The following is a 26,886-nucleotide window of genomic DNA, read 5'->3' as shown; positions in this document are numbered from 1 at the left end:
GCTGTGATGTCATTTTCAGTCGACAGAAGTGACAAAATGGCTGCCACCGGAGATGGCTAAAAAAACAGGTGAATTTGACTGTTTAAAGGGGAAGCCAACGCAAATATGTTTTTCATATGTTCCCAGCAGGCCCACTAGTTGAAACACGGCATTCTGATTAATATTGTGTTTGTGGAAGAAGAGTTAATCCAACCCATTTTGAGCCATCTCAGCAATGACCAAGCATAGCTTAGCTTCAGAAAACAGGTTAGCCATGATTGGCCGTTATCTGACCCCTGAGCAGCTGTGATGTCATTTTCAGTCGACAGAAGTGACAAAATGGCCGCCCCCTGAGATTGGTAAAAATGGGTTGGATTAACTCTTCTTCAAGACTTTGATTTAGTTCAATTCTGTTTTTGTTTTAGCAAATAATGGTTATGGTGTTATGGTTATGTATTGCTCTTTCATTACCGATGCAGTTATTTTTTGCTACATTTTTTTTAATCTGAGATGTAAGTCAATTTATCTCGATTTTGTTTTTTGCGTTGACTCAGAATCTGCCCTGTTTTTTTACTCTCTACCACATCAGGTTTTAATAATAATAATATGGAAGTTACGTTTGTATTTTTATGTTTTTTAATGTTTGCTCGCCAGAAGCTGAGAACGACTGTTTGTGTACATTCTAGGTGTGTGACTAGTTAAACTTTCAATTTCCTTAGTGTTTTCCAAAGGCATATACGAGTCTGACACCTGAGTTTTAAAGACCCCCGAAAGGTAGACCTGTATTCTTGGACATACCTTGTGTCCCCGATAGAAGGCGATTTCCTCGGCGTTGGCAATGATTCTGGAGTGCATGTAGCGCAGGTATCCCTTCCTGTGCGCCTCTTCAGCCACCAGCTTCCCGAATTTAGGCGAGCATGCCCGGAGGACCTTGGCGGTGACGAAGACCACCAAGCCGGCCAGCAGCGTGGGCCCGCTGGCGTTGGCGTCCTTGGCCCGAGCCGTCCGGATGAGCGTGTAGGAGGTGAGCATCACGTCCAGGATGGGCTTGGTGAGGTTGGAGTAGAGATGGGCAACCGACTGGGAGAACATCAGAACGTCCTCCGTGAGGGACTGGTCCGGGTTGGCCAGCCTCCCGTCCATGTTGCTGACTCTGTAATAGGTCTGGTCCGTGAAGTAGGTCCGGTAAGCGTGGTTCACCAGGCGGGTGCGGAACGCCAGGGCCAACTTGCACTCCAGGAAGCGGATGGCGCTGTTGACGAACGTGGCGGGGATGGCGATGAGGAGCCATTTAATGAGCTGGATGATGAAGCTCCTCGGTTGCTTCTCCACGATGGTCTTCACTATCTTACCGTCCAAGCTGGCCACATATATGGACAGGAAGGTCCTGGAGACCAGAGCCACAGAGTGCAAGGCGAGCAAAGCGAGCTCCTTGGACAGCAGTTTGGGGAAAAGGATTTTTGCAAGTTCCAGGATCTGCTTGAAGAATTCGGCGTTGACGCCAGGGGACGCCTTTGATGGATTCACAGCGTCTATACGGGATTTGAAAGAACATGCAGATCCGTTTTCAGCTTGTCTGTCGGCTTGTTTTTTGCAGAGCTGCCTGCAGATGACCGGGTAGAGCGTTTTGACGCTGTACGCAGCAGCCGCGAGAAACACGGCTCGCTTGGCTACAGCCGTGCGCTCCCATTTCACTTTGGACGCCGCATTTAGGATGTTGGACATTTTTAGGACGTTAATCGGCTTTTATGGCGGTCCCCCAAACGCCCATCACCCTAAATCCACTCACAGCGTCGACGTGAGAAGGTTGACGGCCCTCGGACGGTCACGGTGACTTAAAATAAAACGGTCCAAAGACGTACCGCTACATCCTGCTCTGAAGCTTAGCCCGGCATGTAGGCGAAGTGTTACACTTCCGGGTTTACCTTTCAAAATAAAAGAGCTACTCACCAAGATGAATATGCATGGTGTTATATTACAAAGCACCTCTTTGAGTGTCGCCCACGATGATTTCCGCCTCTTGCGATTGGTTGCCGTAAAACACGGCCTACTATTACTAACTACTGTTTTATAGTGTAGATATGAATTAATTACTATTTATTTGTTTTACAAAAGACGTACTAAAGTTACATGATTCTATTATTAGGAATTTAAAGTCTATTCATTGCGTGTTTACGAACAATTCTGAACTCGTGTGGCCTACTCTTTTATCGAATGTAAAAATTGTTAAGCTAGCAGTGAAAATAATTATTTTTTGGACATTTTTGCTAACTATTTTGTCGAAAATGAATTGGGTTGGTGGGTCAAGGTAAGATTAATTAATGCTTAATTAAAACTGTATTAACTTAGAATGTCGTGCTAAACGTACTTTTCCATACAGGAACCGGCTTATGATGAAAAATGACATGAAAAAGCAGCGAGTAAGACAGCCAACCTGAACATATTGCCATACTTTACGGATTTTCATCTTTGTTTAACGCTATTTTTATGCCCCCGCCCCCTTTAGGAATTCTTTGAAAAGATGAGAATGCAAAATAAATTAAAAAATCTGGAAGTTGCCACACCTTCCACCCCTTTAGCAAGTTCCTTCGCTAGTATGGACCTTGTGACACTGTTTGTGGTCAACCAGATAGCTGCAAAGAAAGAGCTTAAAGGTAAATAAAATCCTCATAAACAAGACCTTTGGTCAATACAATTGATTGTGAGTGTGTTGCTATACTGTATGTACATAATAAATGTTGGTACTAGACTGTGATGTCTTTCAGATCCTCCCCCAGTATCAGTTCTGGGTTCCAAAGGAGGAGGGAAGAAGCGGAATGGCAACAACCCTTTGGTACTCCCCATGAGCCCCGGCTCTCCATCCCAGTTGAGTCTGGTTGAGAGCCAACCTCATTGCAGGTAGAAAGAAGACTGGGGTGACAAAGTTGTTTTCGTCACAGACCACATCGTAGTACTAGAGGGAAGTTTATAACACTGAAAGCACATACATATTGTGCAATCTTGAGTTAGACACCTTTGCCCTACATCCAGTTGTAGCCATGGCGATTGCTAAGTAGGAGTTCAATTTGGTTCCTTGGGATGCACTTAAGTTATTGGGCTCCAAAGCCAAAGTAACCGTTTGTACCTTTTCCAGGGCCATCAAGATACAGTTAAGTGTCAAGTCACCACTGACTTTGTTTTTGTTTAAACAAACTGTTAAAAATGATTTCATCGGAATTAAATATTGCCCAGTCCCACTGTAAACCTTGACTGCTGCTCTGTTGTTTTAGTGTTCAAGGTGTTAGGGCGAAACAGATTGTCCCAAAAGCCTTCAAGATTCGGCAAGTAAGTAACAAAAGCCATATTGTTACATAAGTGGGAAAAGTAGGCATTTGACATAGGACTGTGCAATTAATCGAAATTCAATTACAATTATGACATGCCACGATTACAAAATTAGCATAATCGTAAAAAACGATTAATATTCATTTATCTCCAACACACTATGTTTGTTTACACTAGGAAATCGTACTTGAATTTATAGATTTGCACATTTTAAAAATTTTTATAACAACTCATTTGATAAATTTTGTTTGGTCCAAAAGGAACTTACTTACATTTATTTGTCTTTTTTTTAAACGTTTAAACATTTCTTGTTTTGTACCAAAAAATAAATGATCATTTGAATAATCATGATTTCAATTATTACCAAAATAATCATTATTAATATTTTTTTTTTGCTGGTGGTGCATATTTTCAAGGAAAACAGCTATTTTAAATTGCTGTGTATTTAATTGTATGGTAACCAGAGAGGATTTTTCTTTCACCACACTGGAAGGATCATTTTGGCAAAAAAGTGTTTTTTTTGTTGTTGTTTTTGTGCACAGGCATGTCTAATATAAAAAGACTGCTTTGGCGCCATCTTGTGACTAAAGAATTATGTTGAATTAAGTGGACGAGCTTCATTTATTGGGCCGTAGCCTTGTCTTAGAAGAGACTGGTTTGCCGCCATCTTGTGGCATTTACATAATGTCGATTTTTATACATAAAAGATCATTTCTGTCTTAAGCTGTCACCAGTTGTGGAGTGTTCCTTCTCAGACAACAGCGCCGCCGACTACCTGCCTCCCAAAGCGGAATCCCTCAGCCCCTTCTCGCCGGCCTCCTCAGGTGTGTGTCATAGTATTTTAACAGTGGAGAAAATACAAATGGCTCATTTGCATTTGTCTTTGCAGGGAGAATCTTTCTGCAGGGAGGTCACGCCCAGCCACTTCCCAGCTGGTCCCTTCCACCTTGGGACACATCGAGTCTGGATCAAGACATGGTAGCTTCATTAGAACATCACAAGATTAGCATAGCATTTGTTCATTATTTACTGTAGTTTCAGCCGTTCGGTGAGCCAAGAGGGATGCCAGAAGACATTGTGTGGTCTTCTAACCCGGCCTCACCCACAGCACCTTTCTTTGGAACCTCAGAGTGAGAACAATTAGAGCACTTAAGAGCCATCTGAAATAAGAAACTCATATTTTTGTACCTCCAGTACACCCGGTCACCATCCAATATCCGAAGACACCTTCCTGAACCATTTGTCCCAAATTGAGCCCACCCTGGACTTCACTCTAAACCAGACAGGGAGCGAGCAGCAGTTTGAAGAGGACGTCTTTCAGGGATTTATCAATGACGAATATGAAACAGATGGTAAAAACCCAGCACTAATTTTTACAACTTTTGTGGCAAAGAGAGGTAGTAACCTTCTCTTAATTAACACTTTAGCTCCTCATTTTGGCAGTGTAAAAACAAAAATATATCTGGAGGATGAAACATCAATCCAAGCTTCTACCCCACAGTAGGTAATATGATCCAACCGCGTGTGTATTCACGTCTTAACACATTTTGTCTTGTCCAGAACTGTCCCTGAGCCGCAGTCAGTTGGAGTGCAGGTAAGCCAAAAGCCAATACTGCCACCTAGTGGTGAAGCATAATAACAAAACCAGAATACTTGTAATACAGTTGGTACCATGATTTATGTGCCTCAAATTACGAGGTATTTAAAATGGCATCAGCGAACTTCACAACATCCAGCTGTAATGATTCTTGAAATTTTTTTTTCCGTTAAATTATGTATCTAATTCCTTCGCAGCTCCCCAATTGCAGTCTGAACTTCAGTAAGTCCACCCTCCCATTCAACACATTTGTCCTTTTATCCGTTATGCAAATGCACTTAGGTTTGTTCTCCCCCCGCACTCGCAAGCATGCCCGGAATACCCAATGAACAGTTGGGGGTATTCGGCAACTTCCCCTTGCAAGAGAGGTTACTTGAGTTCAGCCTCAAGCGATGTAAGTTACCAACCTGCTCCTGCTTGGTGAAGTAATAGCTGACATAATGTGAATCAGCGGTTCTCAATATTATAAACAAATAATTTGAGATAAATAACGTTGTGTCATTTAATTATTATAAATTTTTTTTTACAAGAATAATTAAATCAATCGATGCAGTTATTTTCTCACTATCCATTAGAATGAAGAATGTTGTCATCCATCGGGATTTCCCCGGAGACGAGCGCCAGCCAATAGCCCGGAGATGTGCGCGTGCCTTTGTGCAAAAGTCGAAAGACGAGATGGAGAAACTCAAACCATCCACGAGTCCGCTTCGGAGAAATTCGATGTTGCCACTCAGTGCAGCTTGCTCTCAGACGCCTCTCCACCTGTTGTGTCGCTACAGCAGGAAGCCACCAGGGGGCACCATGGCTGCACAGAATCTCACGTGGAGGGAATAGAAATAACTGGGAGGCAAACCCTGTGGAGAAAGAAGAAATCCAGCCCTTTAGGCGTTTTGAATACGACTCACCGAAGTAACAGCAGAACATATTCACAGATACCCCTTCAGGACATATTGAAAAAAATAGGTAAAGGTACAGTACTAAAAGAAACATTTCTTAGACCAATAAGTCAAATTGTATACTTACGACGCTGTGGTTGGTAATCACTGTCATGTGCAATACCACTAAATGTGTCATTCTTCTCAGTAGGCGTGCAGCAGAGCCCCCTGGAGAAAGACCCCCCAGATGAAGCAAGGCTGGACAACGCCACCACCAGGCCGGAGGTGGAACCACTCCAGGAAATAGCCGAGATTTTGCTCCTGCTCAAGCAGAGAAAGGACGCGCAATGATGATAAGGGCAAGAAAACAAAGCTGTTCTGTGCACGTGGTTGTAATCAAACGCTTTGCGTTAACCTCCTGTTGTCATAGCAACACTGAAATAAAACCCCAAAGCATTACTGATTCACTGCTTTTATTTCTTTCCTCCTATACGCGCACACTCAAAGATATTTTTTTCTTTTGTCATAGAATATAAACTCTAGCAAAACATTTGACAGCTCAGACAATTCAATATACTATACATCACTCTATCGGTCTTTGTCTACTTGGTCAAAAAGTGTAGAAACGTCACGTGAAACACTACATTACACACAATAACTGTTCAGCGTGTGGACAGTGTTAACACGACTGCTAAAAGTCTAACACCACAACGTGCAGCCTGACACAATCACCGCAAATATTTGGTCGTCAATTGCACAGCCTGGAAATGGAACTTAAACCGGTTCAAGTACAAAATGATTTTTTTTTAATTTTTTTTTTTTTTTAACATTTTGATGATTGTTTATAGTGGGGAGTGAAACTAAGTAATGGCAGAATTTGCATACCTGAATGACACGATTAGAATATTTTGAAGTAAACACTCGAGGAGAAACATTTCTACTTGTTAAATTGTGCGGGTGTACTTAATATTACCAATGAATGAAATGAAAGTTCACCATAAAAATTGGTGTACAACAGAATACGCCAAATCCTGCCTACGGGTCGTTACGACACGAGGATCACATGATTAGTTTGTACATAAGGCTGTGGTGGAAGACAGAAAATAAAAATCACAACTGACCAGTCAAAGTAAAAAAAAAAAAATGGTCGCATACAACTTTTGGACTGAACGGCCACGAGGCACCGTCACAAAACACAGGCACAACGATTATCGTCACTGTCGGATGAAATACTGCACTTGGAAATGAGGTTTTACTGCCAGCTGCCATTTGAGGCTAAATGAAACAACACCAAGGAGAAGAAATGAGCTCCTCACGTATAGCATGTTCAGTGCTACGGGTTTTGCCGTTTTGAGCCGCCCACTCTCACTACGGCGCCGAGTGTCCTATGCTACAAAGCTTGAACGGAAACGCGTGATATGGTCAATATGCCAAAACTAACTTCATTTGACATCCTTTTTGTAGATTGACGTGTTATCCTTCAACGTGAGCATTTTTTGTTCAAGGGGAAGACACAACGCCGCTATGTTTTATATTACACGATGTCCTCACTTGACGTATTTGCGGTGCACAGCTTGAGAAAATTTGGCGTCGATTCAGAGGAGGAGCTGACAACTAAAACATTCACAAGGTCAACCGGAGGCTCCCAGCTCACAGTTAAAAACAAATCAAGAGCACCCGAACGGAACCGGCCAAAATCTAATCGACGTCGGATGCGTCGTTGTCCGATAGATGGTAGTTTGACCCCTTGACCCGGATGTATTCCACCTGCCGGCCCTCGTCCGAGTCGGACGCGCCGCACGAGCACAGCTGGTTCTCGAAGAGCGCCTCGATCTCCTCCAGGCGGCGGCCTTTGGTTTCGGGCAGGCAGCCGTAGATGAAGACGAAGCCCAGGAAGGCCATGCCGGAGTAGAGGAAAAACGCCCCTGCGGGGAGACGAAGCCAAAACAAAAGAGGACGCGCTATTAATGACTATGTGAGGTTTTACATTCCGGTGATCAGTGACTATTTATCCTTAAAACTCACTCACTGCCAAAAACGTTTTTTTATATGTCTTTTCACAGCCCAGACATTCAATCCCAGGAACTTATATTTTTGTTCTGAAAATATCATTTTATTTAGAAGCTGACCGTAGTAGGTGAAGTACTGCGCCAAGTGGAGGAAGGTGAGCGAGACCAGGACGTTGAAGGTCCAGTTGACTCCGGCTGCGCACGCGTTGCCCGTGCTCCTCGCCCACAGCGGGTAGATCTCAGAATTGATCGTCCACGGCATGGGACCCATCCCTTGAATGAAGAAAAATCTTACCGTGCGTCCGAAAACTATTCACCGCGCTTTACTTCTCCCATATTTGTGATTATAGCCTCACTCAGATGACGCTGGAAAGAAGGGCTGCTAGGCTAACGAAGAGCTGCTAGGCTAACGGAGAGCTGCTAGGCTAACGCAATCGTGTATTTCCGTTGCCTCTCACCTGGCGCGAAAGCAGCCAGGTAGAACATCAATCCGAGTAAGACGAGCCACGAGAAGGAGGTAGGGCAGTAGTTGTAGGCCCAATAAGTGTGCTCTCTCATCTGGCTGGAGTTAGAACACCTAGCAGGCACATTGACAGGCTATTTATAGCGTATACATGAAGGTAATCGTCCCCCCTCCTCCCCCAGAGTGCCGTGCGCATGCTAAACCCGACGCACGCCATACACACCTGCATCCTGTGACTCACCTGCCCCACGCCGCCTGCTCAGTGGAGGCCCTATTGACTGGCACGCAGGAGGAGGTGAGCAGCGCCGAGCCGTTCTCGCGGTAGCAGAAGCCGCAGGCGGGGTCCAGCATGCAGGGCTCGCACAGCCTGAAATCGTGGCGAAAATCCCCCCAATCAGAAGAAGAATTATTCCATGAGACAATGACACACGCAGACTGACAACAGAACAGTACTCACGGTCATATATTTTTTATCCTCTGCGAAGAACTTATAATATTACTGATGCGGGATTGTGACAGGCCAGCACAATTTGTATTGAATTGAATTGAATTCGAACGATTGACAAAAATGGTCAATTGTTGTCTTTGTTTTGTTTTTTTATAAAGTATATGAGTATGGAGTGCTATTTTTCCTCATTAAAAAACATTTTTTATTGTGTTTCAGAGAAAGTCAGGTTTAACAAGCAAAACTCATCCGTAGCAATCGACACATATTCATATCGCAAGCACGATGACACATGATACAGCATAATTCATTTCAATGTTTTACATACAAAACATATCAGCATATAAACATAATCTCCTTTAAAAGAAGATTCGATATGTACCTCGATAAATGGGGTGCGATTCGATACAAGGGCGGGGCATTTTAAAGTAGAATGATTCGATTCGGCTCGATTCCCTGCACCCTCATCTTTTAAATGAAAACCAAATTCCCGGCTTTGGGGAAAATTGGCTTTCATTAAAGCTCTAACACACGCCCGCAATTTCATCAAAAAAATCAGATGCCCTTTCTGCTGCAATTTACTCTCACTTCGGCACAAAACGAAGCCCCGGGAGCAACAATGCTCTTTCATCGTGACAACAATCCCAACAACATCACCTAATGGACTCACCGCCGCACGATCACACACACAAAGATGAATTAAAGAGATGAGTGCTTTTAGAACCCCACTGCGGCTTCACCGACTTCACTTTGCTACCGACGACGCCGCACACACACTTCGCGGCTCTGATCTTGTAACCCTTGCTGTTCATTTTCCATGCGCTCATAGTACGTTCTGGCTCAATAATAATATATTGTTACGGTCGCCATATTACGGTTCAAACCGTGTATAATGCGATATTTGATTAAGGTTTTGAGAACCAAAACATTTCTATTACTTGTCAGTCTGTCATTAGCCTTCAAGTACTAGGCTACTAATGTAGAGCACCGATTGATTAAAAAGAGCTTGGAATTCATAACAGGATGTTAGTTTGAATCCATTTTGGCTGAATGCTGGCTTCACCGTGGTGGGCGTATACTCACTGATGCTTGACGCAGGTCGAGTTGGCCATGGAGGGGTCTAACGGGTGGAATGTGACAGCGGGACTGTGCTGGGCCGACAGCAGGAAGCCCACAGCCAGCAGACACAAGCCGAGGCACGTGCCTGCGCCCCGAAAATAAATCAATATAAATAAAGCCGTACATTTCACTCGAGGGGTGTGCTCACTTTTGTTGCCGCTGGTTTGGAAATGAACGTGTTGAGTTGTGTTGTCACGTGAAAACAGATAAAATGCGCACACAGTGAGAAACTCTTCTTTCCTTCTTACCTACGATGCTGCCCAGGGTGAGCCTCCGCCGGCCCACTCTCTCGACCAGCCACACCCCCAGCAGAGTGAACAGGAAGTTGGTGAGGGTGGTGAGTACCGCCAGCCAGATGGCCAGCCGGTCATCCCGCACGCCCGACATCTGCAGGATGGTGGCGCTGTAGTACCTGCGAGCCACACGGCTAAAATTGTGTTGTTGTTTTTTTTTTTTTTTTTTTTTCAAGTACAGTAATCCAACATACTTTTAAAAGTATTTTTAGTCAGGCACAAGTGCGGTCTCCTTTTTCGGTTTATTTATGAGGTAAAATACTGTAGGCGCTTCATTAACTGCCATTCACGTATTTATTTTTCCACAGTCCAGCCATTCGATCCCAGGAACTTATTTATATTTTTTTCCAATTTTTTTCAAACGTCAGGGTAAAAGAGGGTCTGAAAATGTCTGGCAGTGAATGACTTAACGACATCTGCTCGCTGTGTGTTAAGCAAATGAGAGTGTTGTCCCTAAGTGGAGTGTGTGCGTAATGCGCTCGCGTGTGTGATTAGAGTGATAATCAGAACATTCCTCATTAAAATATCGACATTTTGTTTCCACGTGAGAATGAAGAGGAGGAGGAGGAGTTTGGCCGTGATTAGGCTGCTTGTACACAAACATCAAGTAAACAAATTAAAAAAAGAGTGCAAGCCTATGACTATTGCTATTTCACTCACATTATTCCACATACTGTCAGATATCCCCTCAAAAAAAAAAAATAAAAATAAAAAACGCTCTCTTTTTCTATTGACATAATGGGCTGTCAACCTGACACTTGAAAAAGACAAGACCTTTTCCACAAAATTCACAGAATGCCACACCTAATAAATTTCCCCCCCTCAGAGCCCTATCTTGCAACATGACAGGGTCAAAAAAATAGAAACGCACCCCGCGGCGCAAATACTTGGCAGACACAGTAGATCAGTCTGCAGGGAAGAAAGTGAAGACCTCAGTCGGGAAGCTTGATAATAACCAACCGGTGGGTTCACACGGGCGGACCCTTCTCCTAGTCAGCCTCTCCTGACCCCCCCCCCCCCCCCCCCCAATTAATTAAAGAAAAAAAATCGCAGCCCCGAACAGGGATACGAGTCAAAGCTGAGACTCGATAACGAAACCCCGAGGTGTTCCTTTGAATTTTTTTTGTCTTTCATGATGATCACGCGCGTGACGGCTACGAGTCCGGAATGTTAGCAAATAGAAAGCAATGGTCATACAGACTATGTGCATGCGCATGTAAGGCTAGACAGAAATCGCTGAATAATTGAAATCGCATTAATAATACAATTCACCGCAAGGAAATGAGTAATCGCGTGTGATAGCTTAACTGTGATCTAGCGCATGCTTTTTTTTTTTTTTTTTCCTGGTTAGCTAACGCGATTTACACGACTTCAGTAGCCAACAGGGGTGGGCAAAACACCGTTCGTTATTTAACCTGGCCCAAGGAATTGTTCACATAATTGATTAATTATTTAATTGTATTGTTTTTAAACTCACACATAGGTTTTAAAAATTGCTGTACATTTATTATGAATAATACTATCCAACTTGAGAATGAACTTAAAGCTGCAAACCAATCTTGGGCGCCATCTTGATGACACATCAATGTAAATGAATCACTGCAGATCAATCAAATCAGCGTGAGACAGGCAGAGAGAGGAGGAGGCTAAGCCCCTTAGCTCCGCTGTTCTCAGGATGAAGATAAATGTCCATTTAAAGAGGCACGCAGTCAATCGACGGACATTCAGCGGGACACAAACACCATTTGTGACAGGTGCAATGTGTCACTTCTCTCAACACAAATTCTCCTCGGCTACCCCGTCAGTCACATTCAATTTTGCGATTTTTATCCCCACTCACACACCAACATCAGCGCGTGGACAACAAACCACAGTTCGAACCACAAACGCGTGTTTAAAAAAAATAAAAAATAAAATAAATAAAAAATATGAGCACGCACATACTTAGCCTATTGCCTTTACTCCGGTGGTTGCCAGGCAACAGCACACATCCCCAGATTGTTTACAGAGCCTGGTAATATAGTTCATCTCGAAGGGGCGGCGAGACAGACAGATGGAAAGATAACAAGAACAAAACAGGGACAAAAAAAAAAAAAAAAGGGATCGTTTTCTTCCCGGGTGCCTCTGGATGCTCGGCGGATGATTCGTTCGGAAATGCTTTGTGATTTAATAGCGGGTCGCTAAACTATATGCATGTCTCAATGTGTTTGACTGAAATCATTTGGTGCAGTGCATCCCAAGGGAGTGAATATGTAACAGAAAACAACCCAAAACCCCGACAGACTCGCTGACCTCATGTCGCCGCCGCCGCTCGAGTGAACTAAAAACAGACCGGCGCGGATGTACTCACATGACTGTGTTGATTCCCGAGAGCTGCTGGAACATCTGGAGGCCGCAGCCCACCAGGAGTGCTCGCCGCGTGGGGGGGTAGGTCAGAATGCGCCAGATCACCGGGCCATCTGGACAGGCAAAAACAGCACAATTCAATTCCTTTCGAAGGAAATAACATGGGGACACACATTTGGACACAAGACCGTTAACATTGTGGGAATGATTATGCCTGACTTTTTTGGTTTACTAGGGGTGTAATGAAAACCAATTTGCAACCAAATTAGTCACTTTGAATATGCATGTATTCGAAAACAGCTCCAGCTTCACTTAAAAAAAAGGATAATTGAAGCTAATACACAAAAGGCTGCACGGTGAGCTGTCCGCGGTGCTGATTTCTCTTGGCATAGCGGACTGGGGGGCGGGTCGGGGGATGGGGAGATGTGGACGATAAAGTTGCACGAACCGAAAATGGACGTATGATGTCAAGCCATCCGGACACCACCTGTGTGTTGGAGGACTCTCTCTATGCGCTATCACATGAATGTAATTATATTTTATATTATCGTAGGTGAAGTAAGCGCTGACGAGGCCGCCATGTTTCGCCGCCATCTTAGTTCTACGGATAATCGAAGGAGACAAATTTAGCGAACGTACGTCTTCATGACTGCATCATGTACAAACTTCATGACTTGAGGGAAAGTAGAAGTCGTTTGTGATTACTATTTTCTTGTACCTCTGCTGAAGAAACTGATGGTAGGCGGCGTGTGATCTCTCTCCGTGTGTTTCAAAATGCACATGCTTCCATCTTAGGTCATTGCATTCTATGAGTTGACCACAAGATGGCACTGAATTCTATACAATGTCCTTTTAAGGTGTATTAATGAGTTTAAATGGGATCGTTTAATCCTGAACACAGCCGCAGTTGTGCAAACACCTTATTTGTTTATTTTTACATCCCCTGTCGATAAGATAATTTTCGGATAGAGGCCCACTAATAGTCTCATTTTATTTAGATCACAGAAGAGCTGAAATTTGGACGGGGGTGTGTAGACTTTTAACATCCATTGTATACAACTTTTTAAGTGGCTTCATTTGGCGAATCAATTTTGAACATTGGATTTGCTTTTTTTTTTTTTTTTTTACAGTGTACTACATATATAAAATAAAGTATCATCCATTTCAAGTAAATTGCAATTGGTGTTCGCTACAGCCGCTAATTTCCCCACAAGTCTAATAAATGCCTTGAAAGTTGTTGTTTTTTTAACATAGACTTCAACATTACACTCATAAATCTGCGCGGTCGCCCAATGGTCGTAGAAATATTATACGAAAATGGTGAAAATATTTCCCATGAGCCTGTAGTTTTTTATTAAGGCCGCTCCACGATATGAAGTGCTCTGACGGCAGACGGCTGAAAAAGAGGAAGTGGTGCATTCATGGGCCAGGCCATTTCCTTTGGCGCTAACCTGCAGGAGTATGATCGCTTGATTTCCAGCGTTATCGGATCAGCCGCGAGGGATATCAAGATTCATGTGCCCGGGGATCAGCTATCGGGAGAGGGCCATCTCATGAAGAAGAGCTTCATTTACTCCAATATTACACTTTATTGACCAAACACTGTTCTTCTTTTTCCACCCCTAACAAAGATGTGAATTAGAGAACATAAAAACACAGACACACGTGTATAGATTGAGGTTAATGCACACAGCTTCATTTCCTCACTGGAGCACCACCCTGCTGTAATTCAATCAGATGAGATATTGAAAGCGACTGGATGGCGGTGGGGGAGGGGTCAACCCGGCAAGCCACAATCGCCGCGATTTAGTCTCAGAGCGCTGAAATAATTGCATGATGTTGAAACCCCTTTTGTTGCATTTTGTTTACGGTAATACTATGACGCATCTTCCCTATATGTCATTTCCAAGACAGGTGGCCTAGTAATTTCCACAACAGTCCACATGAGTGCTTCTGACGTGTAGCGCGACGGGGCTGTGGATACGGCCGGGCTGGCTTTACATTTGTTGTCATGGTTTCTATAGTAACTGCCAATAAGTTGACATTTTCATTTTAATAACAGGAGTGAGTTTTTAACCATCGAATTAGCAAACGTAAGGAAATATAGCTACATACAATTTATGCTAATGATAGCATGTTTGACACTAAGCACATTGCAGTGAATCAACAAAAAAAAAATAAAAATAAAAATAAATAATGTCAAAAAAGAATTTAGGTGACGGGACTGAGCTGAGCGTCATAGCTGCAATACCATCTTGTACGCAGAAAAATAAAATACTTTTGGCTTCCCCATTGCCTGCCGTGAAAACACATGACCAAAGTGTGAATTAAAATGAATGTTACTGTTAATTGTATTGTCAAATTATACATTATACTCGACTCCACTTTCAGCTAGTAATGCAGCGTGTGTTCATACTGTGTCAACAGTATTTCATTTTATTTTTCTTTTATGAGAAAGGCTGTAATTTTTTTTTTTATCCCTTTTTAACATGCGCCACAGGGACTCCCCAATTATCCTTGCTCATTGCCTACCTGCTTTCAGGAAACACCCCTCACCCCGGCCAATTGAAGAACCTGTTTCCACTTGCTGCATGCTAATGGAGCTTAAAGCTGAGCATGAGGGATGGCTGACTCTTACATTTGAATATTCGAGTGTGGTATGTTGGGAGCTGATGCTTGCCGATGTGCAATCAAAGCACAGGAGGACCTTGGACATGCGAGAGAAATCAAAGGTGGAATTCTTAGCAGGCAACCCGTCACTCTCCTGTACCTCCCCCTCAATTATTTCTCCCACTCGTCTTCAATTATTGTCTCAGAGCAGGATCACGTCACCTCATACTTGGCCATGTTCAAGCACGGGGGGCTCAAGATGAATTAAAACTAATAACTACTTCCTGTTTTTTCATTAGTTCAAAAATGTGTACAAATGGAAAAATGGTATACTGTATGAGGCTTACCGCAGACAGTCACTATCATCCATTTTTTTCAAGGAACTAAATTGAACTATAGGCTACTTTAAAAAAAAAAATAGTGGGTGTGGGTATAAATTCATTATTCCATTCTGCAATTACAATTTGACATTCATGGCAACCAGAAATACTCTCATTAGAAGGTGTGTAAGGCTAGCTGGCTCATTATTCCTTCATCCATGAATATAGTATCGAATAAATGTGGAGTACTTATGATTGATTCCTGAGGCACGCCACACATACAATGACCATGCATCACTCATGTCATTTACTGTCATTATGAAGCTCTTACTGCTGACTTAAATTAAAATGCTTAAACTAAAGCATCTTTCCTTCCATCGTCTTTGCCTTTCTGGAGGCGGGGGATCAAGAGGGGTCACGCTGTCATGTTCCTCTCCTTGTCTTTTATCTGTGAGAGGAACGAGACTACGCCGGAAAGGACACAGGGCACATCGGTCTTTATTGCGATATCGCGCATTTCTGTTTGCTTGTCTGCCATCGTCGCTGCGCCGCAGGCAGGTGAGAAAACAGACGTGCACCTGCGTGGATTAGGTGCACACACTTTGTCGGGGATTTGAAAGAAGTGAGAGGTATTATTTCAAGACAGAAATGCGCATAGCTACCGTCAGTTTCTGCTGCACTTGACAATCCTCCAGTCGGATGAGTATCCCCATATTTTACATGATATTTTCCTCCTTTTTTGACATTTCTTCTACTGTTACGTCTTTCGACTGGGACATATATATTTTTAACAACTTTGTCATCTAATTTCTTATCTCATAATATTATGACTTTATTCATGAATTATTTTTTTTCCACATGAAATTTGGACTGTATTCTTGAAAATTTACAATTTTAGGAATTATAACCTCTGTCTGTTTTTTGATACATTTTTCAGTCAACTACGGTCAACTACTATTTCACTGTTGGTCATTTTTAGTGGTACTTGGAGAGCCAATTGTTTTTTGGGGTGTCAAAATTTTGAGAATCTAGTCTATTCACAGAATTGATCAATACTGGGCAGTATTACCACTATGAGTGTTTAAAGAGTGTGGGAGGGTTTAGAAAATACAAGAGCCCCCCCCATAAAAAAAAAAATCAATTCTGACTGGCCCAGTATAGCACTGCATTGAAAAACGGCTAAAGGTTTCCCAAAAGTTTGGAAAACCTCCAATTAGGAGCTTTGAATAGAAGCGAAGCTTGTTTAAAGGAGTTAATAGTCCAATTACGGGCTTACAATAGCACATAGCGAACGAGCGAGGCTTAAACTATTTTTTTTTTTTCCGAACTCAGCTAAAACAACCGCACGCTTCTCAACTGAGCGCATCGATTTTGTTCAACAATACGATAATGAACACTGAGCTCCCAGTAGCGCCTTCTAATATGTAAAAGATCAATGTCTTTCTTCAACTATAATGAATTGTCAATTGATGCCGTGTAGCAGCAATGGTGCACTGCACTAAAGATTCATCCGGAGCATTCAAATTTGTGGGCCTGCATGCACATATATAAGCCAATTTACTCGAGTAAAACTCGCCGATAATTCCCTCCTCTCCTCCTCCTCAGCTATCCTAGTTTTGCAGTCGCCTCTAATTCCCCAATTGGGACCCCTTGTTTTCTAGTCCTCGACTCTGCATCGCAAGCACTGTTGCGCAAACCTGAGTCGTTTTCGCAATCAGACCGTCCGCTTGCGTTCAAGTGGTGCACTTCTGGAAGCTTGTTCGGGTTTGTCAGAGCTCTTCTCTTCCAATGAGAATGTGCTTATTTATGACAAATACCCGAGCAGGATGTCCCGATATTTTGTCATCCCCAAAAGCGAAGAGGCAGCCGTGGCTTCATTATAATTTCTGTGTGGATTTAAAAAGGCTCGGGGCCCACAGTGGAGTTTCATAAAAATGCTCAAACAGCGTGAATTATTAATAGTCACCGAGAGAAATAGAAGCTCCAGTGGAGGGAGACGGTAAAGATGTGGAGTGTCCAGAATTACGAAACGTTTGTCAAACACGCTGCTCGATACCTGGGAACAGAAATCAATCCGACATGACTGAGATCCAAATCGACTCCAAGACAGATAATTGAAGCTTTATTCTAACCGAAATTCAATTTCAGTAACTAACGAAAAATTCTCAAAACAGCTTAACATTGCAAATGGCATTACACAAACAAATAAAATGCTTTCAAATGACTAAAAAAAAATGCACTTAAAAACTCACTTGTAACTTCCACTCACAACCCAGGCTAAACCTAGCTCCTCCCTGACAAACAAAGATAAAATGTATCACTTCAACAATATTTCCTTGACACCAATTACCACTTTCCGATCATCCAGGGCTTTGACGGTATCCTTTGGTAACTTAGTATTACAGAAAGAGCGCAAAAATACGCAGCTATTCTGACAAACTCATATCCTTGCTTCGACTATGTTGAAGTAAAACAGGAGCTTCATTTAGTCAGGCCACAGCCTTATCTAATACGAAAAAAGTTCAATTTTGTGGCACCCATAAATAATCACAAACCTTTTTGGTTGGCTGATTTTTACCATAATTTACATTTATAAAAGAGGATGTTTGTATCACTGAATGGTTAAAAAAAAGACTAATAGGAAAGTAGTAATTGGTACTGTTTTGCAGGCTATGAAGTGGTGACACGTGCCAAATTTGAAACTATTATCATGAACATTTTTATTCACAAAACACACTGTTCCCATCGGTTAATGTCCGGACATGCCTTTTTAGATATATCCTCTATTTTCTTGCGAGTCAGCGCAACGTTCCAATTGGAACGAACAGACCATGCCTGAGAAATCAATGAGTTCAATATGGTGAACTATCAAGTTTCACATGAAGAATGACAACATAACGACTGCTGAGAAGGTTGCCACACTACCTCCGCGAAATCTTTACGTCTGTGTGCGACGGAACAGTTCAGAAGACGATTTAGAAGCACTTTAATCACCTGAGTTGAGAGGGAGAGAAACGGGATGGTGGGGGGGAAAAGTGTTGTTCCCATGGTAACGGGTATGTCATGGTGAAGACACGCATGCCCGCACATACTTTTTTCACAAGTAGAGCGTCTGGCCGATCACACTGGTGGATTTTTGGCTGAACGTCTCATAGGCAAAGGTTAATTGCGGGCTTTTGTGATGTGAAATGTTCCCTCCCTGTTAAAGATCTCTTCACAATGCTGTAGCACAAGCAGCGTTAATGAATCTATAAGGGAAGGGAGGAATTAAAACAAAAGGAAAATCAAGCTATTGTTAAGATCAATCATGTATTACTGGTATTCATAGCTTGGAAGCATAATGGAGTAATGTGGTTGATTTCTTAATTCGCATACTATAATACTGCATAAACAGCTGCAAAAGACTCCAAAAAAATGTCCACCAAGAATTATACCACACCGAAAATACAACGTTCTTCCATTAACTCATTCACAGTCATTGACGAATTTACACGTCTGTTCACAGTGCAGCCATTCAATCCCAGTAATTTATTTATTTATTTTTATTTTTTTTTCAAACATTAGGGTAAAAGAGGGTCTGAAAATGTCTGTCAGTGAATGAGTTAATAAACAGAATATTTCATCTAAATCTTGAACCAGTTTCATGCTTTGGGTCAGGGCATTTAAAGATGTCATAAATGTAAAGAAGAATTTGAAAGGGCCCGAAAACACATTGAAGGAAGTACAAAAATAAATAAAAATAAAGCAGGAAATTAAAGCAGCTAATTAGAGTACCAAAATAGTCCTACCCAGGAATCAATGTACTTTGCAACGTAATTGCTTTGCTTTAATGGCTCCGAGGTGTTTGGCGGACACCCGAAAAAATACGCGCTAAACGCTGAGACAAAAAACAAAGGAAGGAACACTTAGTCCTTCGAAGGTTTTGTTTCCTGTTATGTTAATGAAAATTACAGGCAGGGCTAAATGCGCCACGAACAAACAAATATCAACCTACAAGATCCTGTTCAAACAGGGAACGTTCCAACGCAGTGAACAGTAGGACTCGACCTGATAATAATGATGCAAACTGCAGGGGAGATGCCGAAATGAAAAAAGAAGCAGCTGAGTACACAATGAGCCTGCTGCCGCTGTGAGTGTGTTTTCACACCAGCGTGTGTGTGTGTGTGTCATGAAGGTTCCTCTTCACTGCAGGCCACGCGGCCCCGAGAGGATATTTGGAAGGCACTCCTGGCAGACACATGGTGTTCTCACTTGTCAAGGTTGATTAGATAAGGGATGAAAGTGATTCCCTCGCCTCTCTTCGGTGACTGGTCGCAGCACCGGGGGACGTGTGTGTGCACGCCAAGTACAACTCAGTCAAAGTCAAATTTGCTGGATTACCGATCACTGTGCGTCAAAACGTTCAAGGCAGTAGGCCGACAATCCTACAAGATGGTGTCGGATTAATACAAGATGCAACAATATGCGAGGCTCGAATTCCAGTGGAGTAACCACCCTCTCGGACTCATCAGACCCACATTCTGAGGTTAACCGGCACCAACAATTAAGCTGCGAATCTGATGATACCAACTTCCCGAACGACACTGATAATCAGTCATTATTTCAGCCCTCTGAAATAATAACTGGCAGACATTTTCAGACCCTCTTTTATTCCTAATGTTTGAAAAAAAAAATGTCTAAATAAATTCATAAGATTGAATGGCTGGACTGTGAAAAGACGAATACATTTGTCAATGGCAGTGAATGAGTTAAAAAGCAAAACAGCTTAATACAGGAACTACAATATTGCACACATTAGTGTTTGTAAGCCGGCTGGCTTTACTGTGTGAATAATGTTACGTTTTCACGTCGGAGGCAGGCAGACTTCAAGCGGAAAATGTTTTATCATGAATGTGTCACAAGCTTTGGTTTTGCAGCTACACCTAAAATGTACACCAAGTAGTACCTAAAAAATACTTCAGCACCCCAATCATGACCAACATTAAGACGTACAAGAAAGTTAAACACAACGAAATTGCACTCTCTGATTCCCGCGTACCAAAAATCCAGAACCGCGAGACGCGACAGCATTATACCTGCGTCCCCGGCCCTCATCTCACCTCCTCCGCCGTCCTTCTCCTCCTCCTCGATGCTGTTCTTGATGCCGTCGTACTCCTCGTCGATGTTCTGGTTGCCTCGTATCTGGCTGAGTACTCGGCGGGCCTTCTGGGTCAGCCCGCGCTGGATCAGCCAGCGAGGGCTCTCGGGCAGGAAGAGGAACCCCACAAACTGGAGCCCGGCGGGCAGTACTGACAGGCCCAGCATGTACCTGGCGAGGCGGAAACAGGGCGTTCATTTCAACTGGTGTCGAGCCGTTTCCTTGGAAGCAACGGGTGGCTCATTAAAATTAAATCCCGGGGGACAAATGCCAAGGCTTAATTTAGACCCTTCTGCTGGAAATTGCCTTAACTCACATTACATACAGAATAATAATAAATAAATAATAAAAACTCCTCACAAAAATGCCTGTACTAAATATAGGATGTTTAGTACAGCACTACATGACGATAACTCGACCCAGTAAAAAGACGTAGCCGCTAAACTTATGTTCGTGCGTCATTTAATGGGATAATCGCCCCTTCCAACATGGCCGCCACGTAGGCACGTGAGCCTGCTCGAGTTGACCGTATAATAATCGTGGCCGACAGGCTTTGACAGCTACTGTATTTATTAAATACGGAGTCAGTTAGTTTTCGTTTTATTAAATCGAGGTATCACTGTACATGTTTGAGGTCTGCGCATTGGACGTCAAATCCAAACTACAACGTCACAATTTGCAGTGTCTAGACAGAACAGATTCCCCCACCCCCAACACAACAACAATTTCAAGCTAATTCGCTGAATGATTAGCGCGAGAAGAAAATTGCTTTTAAAAGCTCTCTGCGTCCACTCGGGCGCACGATATGAGTTCAACACGTTCTGACAAAGACACTGCTTATAAATCCCCGGATTAGTGGGTAGTCAGGACGAGAAGCGGAGAGCTAATTGTGAAAGTGAAAAGAGTAGCAGGCAGTCGCGGCGTGCTGACGCGAGCGCCCAAATTTCCGCACAAAAGGCTTTTCTTCTCAGGCAAAGGCATCAAGGAGAGCTGCACCTGAACGGAACCACGGCAACTTATAATTCAGGAATGACTCTAATCGGCGACATCGGGCGACAAGTGAAGAAGAACGTCAGTCTTTATCTACTCTGACATTTCACAACTCAGCATGGAAGCACTCTAAATGGGCTTTTATTCTGACAAGGAGGACGAGGTGGATAAAACACCATCAGATAAAAGTGTATCTGTATGGGCCAAATTCGCCGATGTGGCAACTCCCTGCAGAAGTTAACTTGCGGATATGTTGACATTTAGGTTGGCGCCCGAGCGAGATCTGGCGTTTGCTATAACGGGACGATGACATCGTATGTACGACCTCGGTTCGAGGTATTCTGTGCCGTTCTGACCTCCATCCGTCACGCTGCACGTAGCTGAAGGCGCCGTCCACCAGGCTAGCGGTGAACTGCCCGCCCGTGATGAAGAGGGTGTTCACCGTCACCAGCTGGCCGCGGAGGTGCGGCGGGGACGCCTCGGCGATGTAGACGGGCACCGTCATCGAGGCGATGCCTGGCAAAGAGAGAGGTCGGACGGGAGGCGAACAAGGTGCTGAGAATTCGCTTGCGGCCCGGCGAAAGAAACGCGCAGATTCTTTTGCAACTTTCCGCGCGGAAGGCCAAGCGGCAACGCGGGAGTCTTCGAGACAGAGGGGAATGAACTCAGATTAAACACGAAGGCCGACTACTCAAACAAGAATGTGGACACAAGAGCGTGTTTTGCAGCTTGCTCCTGATCAGCTCTATTAATAGCCTGCTTGCTACCAACCCCTCCCCTCATCCCTCAACTTCCGAACAATCACCATCCCCATCCCTTCCCCTTCTTCCTCCCGTAAACACCCTGCCCTGATGGCCTACGTGGCTACCTGTTGCTATGGCAACCCCGTCTCAGGAAATGAGCCAGGCCATCTCCAGTCGGGCACCGCATGGCGGCAGCTTTTGGGGGACGACAAATCCAATAACAGAGCGAGAGAGAGAGAGAGAGAGAGAGAGAGAGAGAGAGAGAGAGCGGGAGGACTTCTTGGCGTGTTTTATTTCCCTCCACGGGGGCCCGCCAGAAAAGAGTTGTAATCCTTGCATCGTAAAAAAAAAAAAAAAAAAAGATTGTAAGATAGATGGCCAATAACACACAAGTAGACCTATTCAAACCCCTCAAACAAAAAGAGGTGTGACTCAGACTTTTATCAGTCCAAGTCACCCGTGTCTAACGTCACAATTGGCTAATCTACTTTTATCCGATATCAACACTTGTGTGAAGACTGAGAGAAAATGACACAAATGACCAATTCGGAGCATCCCAACTTCAGACGATCCCCCAAAAATTCACACTCGTTGGGCTATTACTTTTCTCATTCCAAACCGTCACAGTTTTCCCACAATCACACATTTAAGATGGTGTCGTTGTCCCAATATTTATGGACCCGACGGTGTCGAATTTCTGTCCAGGTGCATGTACCGGCAATGTTTGCATGCACCGGAGACATTCTCCCTCCATCTGTATTCTCCCCATTAAACCAATTTCCCGTCTTCTCTCCTGCTTTCACCTCCCCGTTGCCCTTGTTTCAGCTAACCGAGCCGTTCGGATTTCACTTGGGCGACGGCGCGCCCATGCGAGTGAGAGGCGCTTGGGCGAGACGGCGACTAACGATCGTGTCCGTTTCACTTCTTTTCCGAGAGGAAAACACGTACAAGCTAATACGGCTGCCGCCGGCGGAAAGGTCAAAAGTCACTTGACATTTTCAACCGGGGTAAACAAGAGAGAGTGAGGTTGTCTCTCGATGGAGCAACGCTAGTCAACCGTTTTCTGCTTTTGATCGTATCGAGCGGTTAGCGGAGGAACGTTCGATTCATCTTCCTCTCGGAAAAAACAAGGCCTCGAGCACGTCGCCGTTGCCCGCGTTCTTGTTAACGAGGCTCGCTTTAAGGGCTGTCCTCGCCCACAAAAGTCATTGTCGTCTCGAACCGGCTTGCCAAGGCTGCAGGCGCACACACTTGATCAGAGGCGGATACTTCACTCCGCCCTCCATCACTGACAGCGAGGACGGAGAAAGCTAATTAGGATTCCGAGCCAAGGCGGGGGGGGGGGGGGAATAAAAAAACGGAGTGAAAACTCTCCGGGATAAAGAAGTTCTCAAATCTACAATGGAAAGATGAAAAAAAAAAAAAAAAAAAAAGAAGACCCCTGAGTGGTGATTTAATTTGGCGGAGAGAAATAGAATCTTATGTCCCGTCGTAATCAAATTCGAGAAGATCTGTTTTGTCTCAAACTGAGTTCAAATGAAAGTCGAGGATGAACGGGTGTGGAGCACAGCGGGGACATCGATAATCAAGTGCTGAACACGATGTTCAATATGTCCATAAAAATAAAATAAAGGAAAAATATAACCCAACCCCAATAAAGCTCATCAGTACAGCAGTGATATTTGTCGTTCTGCGCAGAGGATAAAGAATATATGGTTGCATGTGATTTTATGTCTGTACATACTACACATTTGCTAAGAGGATTAAAGCCCCCGCAACAGAGATGCTACTAGCGTTAGCGGCTAGCGAACAGAAAAGCTAAGCTATGTGGTTGTTTGCAGTGCACAAAGTGTAATTCTCTTTGTTTTAGGCTTAGTTTGACGGTTAACTTGAACTGGGAGCGGTATTAAAAAGCTTGACGCCCCTTTTTTTGATGAATTGCTCACGATTTGCCAAACGTCTGTGAGTTCATCTTATGTGCCCTTGGCAACAAGTTTTGTTGTTTTCCTCTAGCTTATCAAGCCACAACTTCAATTTTTCTGTTCTTTCAGTGTTTTTTTGTTTTTCTTTGGTCAACAATTTTTTGCTAATTATATATTAGCTACACCAGTTTTGCCCCGCCCCTTTACTCCTCCCAGCCAATCAGCTTCTGGCTTTTTTCTGCATCCTCTCACTTCCTGTCGTTAGCTTTGTTGCATTTACTGTCATCGTCTTCTGTGCGTTAGCATTACAAGCGTGATTGAAATGACCTAAATGTCATCGATCATCTGTATTTGATTTTTGTGTTAGTTTTTTACGCCATTAAACATAATCAGCATTGTGGAGGTTTCTATCCAACCAGAGGCCTTATACTGCATGAGGAGAAGCAATAGAGACAACCACGACTTGTGGCGTGTGTGACATTTGCTGGTTGGATAAACAGTTTCCCTGACCTTTTTGGGGCTAGTTCATTTCAGAAATGCTAAGCGTCTCGGTTTTTGTAACGTGAATGTGAGAATGCAATTGACAGTCCGGGGTCGGAATAATAGCGTTCGCTGAAAAATGTTTTCCTTAATAGCATCTCCGGCGGCTAATTGCGGTGCCAGAATGCATTTCCTGTCCCATCACGGTCTGGTTCATGCACGCTTGTGGAATAAACACATTTGCATGGGGGAAGATGTTGATGGCGAGGGGCAGAAGATTTGAAATCAACAAGCGAAATGACCTAATGTACTTGGTGATTAGGTCCCCTCTTGCCCCCTGCCATCCGCACGCAAACAGCTTGATTGTAAACGTGTGCATTCATCCTCATTTCGGAAGTGCTCATTTTTGCAAGATGATTAATTTTCAGTGCAACTAATTTTCCGAGAAAACAACCACCAGCGATGATTATTTGTGTACAAAATTAAAGCGAGCAATCTGCACATCAGTTCATGAATATTTTGGGGACATGTGTTGAATTGTGATCAAAAAGCAAAGCTGAGTGTAAGCGTGGCAGAGGAGAAAGTGGAAGGAGAGGGCAGATGAATATCTGTCATCAAATGGAGGCAATCAACACTAAAAGTGTTCAGTGAAGCTTCCGCCGGGGCGGGCTGGGACTTTTTCTCCCTTCATCATGCAATGGTAACCAAGCGAATCTAATAAAGATGCGATTGATGATAATGGCAAAGACAGCGAGAGTTGTCGAACTGCCAGAGGCGCGCGGCTTGGTGGGCACGAGGACCAAGCTGTGTAATTAGCAACTTCGCTAATTGCACATATCAGGGCTGGGGGAGGAGGAGTTGTAAAACTGTTTACTTCTTCACGCTGTTTTTACTTGATGTTTTCATATAATGCTGTAGAATGATAATATAAGTTTCAATTCAATTAAAAAAAAACATGCTACGTGAAATGGTTTTCTATTGGTGTCATGACGTTTATGATTAGCGCTTGTATGCAAATTTGCGCCCCCTTGTGGAGACATCCTGAAAGAAAATACAGCGGAACGAGAGCAAAGGATGCTAATCTTAATGACTATTGTTTGTTGATATTTAATGATTCGGTGTTAGGTCCAACTTGTAATCACCCATAACCTCTCGTTAGGTTTATTAGCATTAAATAATGTCTCTTTTAGAGCCTCTCGTTAACTGTGAGCCTCTTGCTATAGATATTAAGCTTACTATTTTTGTCAACATTTTTATCATTCCAAGGGAAGTAAGCAAGTATGATTCATTGCAGGGTTATTTCAAATGTGTTTGTTTGTTTTGCCGCGCACATGGCAATAAACATATTGATCTTAAGTGTATTTCAGCAACTTTTTTTTTGTAACTTCAGGACACTTGACCAGTCGCTGACGATAAACAAACACAGTCGAGGCGCAAACGGCTTTTCTCACCGAGCCCCACTCCGACGACGAGCCTCCCCGCCAGGAGCACCTCCTTCCCGGGCGCGGTGCTCAGCACGATGCCGCCGACCGTGAAGAAGAAGCTGGCCAGCAGGATGCACACCCGACGCCCGAAGAGCCCGTTGAGGAAGGCGCCGAGGAGGGCGGCGACGGCGGCGGCGGCCACGGTACTTGAGATGAGCACCTCCTGCCACAAGGCGCTCAGCTCCATTTGCCTCTTGAGCAGCAGCATGGCTCCGGAGATCACCCCGGTGTCGTAGCCGAACAGGAACCCCCCAAGGGCGGAGAAGGCGGCCAGGACGTAGACGAAGCCCGGCGTGACATCTTGCATGAACTGCTTGCGCGCAGCTCTCTCCAGATCCCCAGTGGAGGCGGAGGACGCAGCCACCGGGGCACCGGCAGAGGAGGAGGAGGACGCGGCCACCTGCAGGCTGCTGACGCTGGCGTTGGACGGCGCCTTGATGAGACTCCGCTCTCCGTCGCTCGCCTTCCTCCAGCGCTCGCCCATCAGGTTGCTCATACTCCGCAGGTTGTAGTCATGATCCGCCTGCTTTCGCGACATAGGGGATGCGCAACTCCAAACACTTGACTATAACCACCGCTTTTCTCCACTTTCGAGTGTAAACTGAGCGGACAGAGCTGCAGCGAAGTTGCGCGCATCTCCTCCCTTGTGGTCCTGATGGAGAGACTTGGAGAAGACAGGAGGAGTGGAGTGCGCCACTTCGTCACCGTGACGCAAGGATGTCTTGTTTTGAACGCGTGACGCAAGAAGGG

General features: G+C 44.0%; 3 protein-coding genes across 10 annotated transcripts in view; 1 reads left to right on the top strand and 2 right to left on the bottom strand.

The window, feature by feature from the left end:
- The window catches only part of abcd2 (ATP-binding cassette, sub-family D (ALD), member 2), a 13,210-nt gene extending 7,129 nt beyond the window's left edge, over positions 1–6,081 (bottom strand). Inside the window, exons 1-2 of the mRNA XM_086023003.1 lie at positions 5,924–6,081; positions 778–5,754 (exon numbers count right to left, since the gene is read on the bottom strand). Of these exons, the coding sequence (XP_085879129.1) occupies positions 778–1,704 (927 nt within the window). The 5' untranslated portion in view covers positions 1,705–5,754; positions 5,924–6,081. The remainder of the gene's footprint in view (positions 1–777; positions 5,755–5,923) is intronic.
- redic1 (regulator of DNA class I crossover intermediates 1) lies at positions 399–6,234 on the top strand. Of its 8 annotated transcripts, XM_086023012.1 has the most exons (15): positions 1,950–2,287; positions 2,360–2,399; positions 2,486–2,633; positions 2,745–2,877; positions 3,249–3,303; positions 4,028–4,127; positions 4,193–4,281; positions 4,339–4,433; positions 4,498–4,655; positions 4,731–4,803; positions 4,864–4,897; positions 5,098–5,122; positions 5,209–5,294; positions 5,476–5,863; positions 5,984–6,234. In XM_086023012.1, exons 1-15 carry the CDS (start codon positions 2,265–2,267, stop codon positions 6,124–6,126), a joined length of 1,590 nt encoding a protein of 529 aa, XP_085879138.1. In that variant the 5' UTR covers positions 1,950–2,264; the 3' UTR covers positions 6,127–6,234. The 8 variants fall into 8 exon arrangements, 7 of the variants coding, with proteins under 7 accessions (XP_085879137.1, XP_085879140.1, XP_085879138.1 ...); XM_086023011.1 differs by lacking the exon at positions 1,950–2,287 and adding an exon at positions 399–1,874 and having other exon boundaries at positions 4,498–4,803; XM_086023009.1 differs by having other exon boundaries at positions 4,498–4,803.
- LOC147126735 (proton myo-inositol cotransporter-like) lies at positions 6,232–26,886 on the bottom strand. Its single transcript, XM_086023007.1, has 10 exons — positions 26,104–26,886; positions 21,864–22,023; positions 20,480–20,688; positions 12,455–12,563; positions 10,060–10,223; positions 9,776–9,896; positions 8,489–8,614; positions 8,243–8,361; positions 7,905–8,057; positions 6,232–7,700 (listed from the first exon to the last, which is right to left on the bottom strand). Exons 1-10 carry the CDS (start codon positions 26,672–26,674, stop codon positions 7,474–7,476), a joined length of 1,959 nt encoding a protein of 652 aa, XP_085879133.1. The 5' UTR covers positions 26,675–26,886; the 3' UTR covers positions 6,232–7,473.

This window comes from Filicampus tigris, chromosome 22 (assembly GCF_054856515.1).
Source record: "Filicampus tigris isolate MCC_2025a chromosome 22, RoL_Ftig_1.0, whole genome shotgun sequence".
NCBI classification, from domain to species: Eukaryota; Metazoa; Chordata; class Actinopteri; order Syngnathiformes; family Syngnathidae; genus Filicampus; species Filicampus tigris.
Note: the sequence above shows the minus strand (reverse complement) of the source record. Positions and strands in the feature narration are given on the sequence as shown.

Bases quoted from the DNA above. Each gene is read 5' to 3' on its own strand.
- redic1 (XM_086023009.1), top strand. From the start codon at position 2,265: ATGAATTGGGTTGGTGGGTCAAG. The intron at 2,634-2,744 runs GTAAATAAAATC...GATGTCTTTCAG, and splicing joins TGCAAAGAAAGAGCTTAAAG to ATCCTCCCCCAGTATCAGTT. The intron at 4,898-5,097 runs GTAAGCCAAAAG...ATTCCTTCGCAG, and splicing joins CGCAGTCAGTTGGAGTGCAG to CTCCCCAATTGCAGTCTGAA.
- LOC147126735 (XM_086023007.1), bottom strand. From the start codon at position 26,674: ATGTCGCGAAAGCAGGCGGATCATGACTACAACCTGCGGAGTATGAGC. The intron at 22,024-26,103 runs GTGAGAAAAGCC...TCTCTTTGCCAG, and splicing joins CGTCGTCGGAGTGGGGCTCG to GCATCGCCTCGATGACGGTG. The intron at 8,362-8,488 runs GTGAGTCACAGG...TGTGCCTGCTAG, and splicing joins GAGCAGGCGGCGTGGGGCAG to GTGTTCTAACTCCAGCCAGA.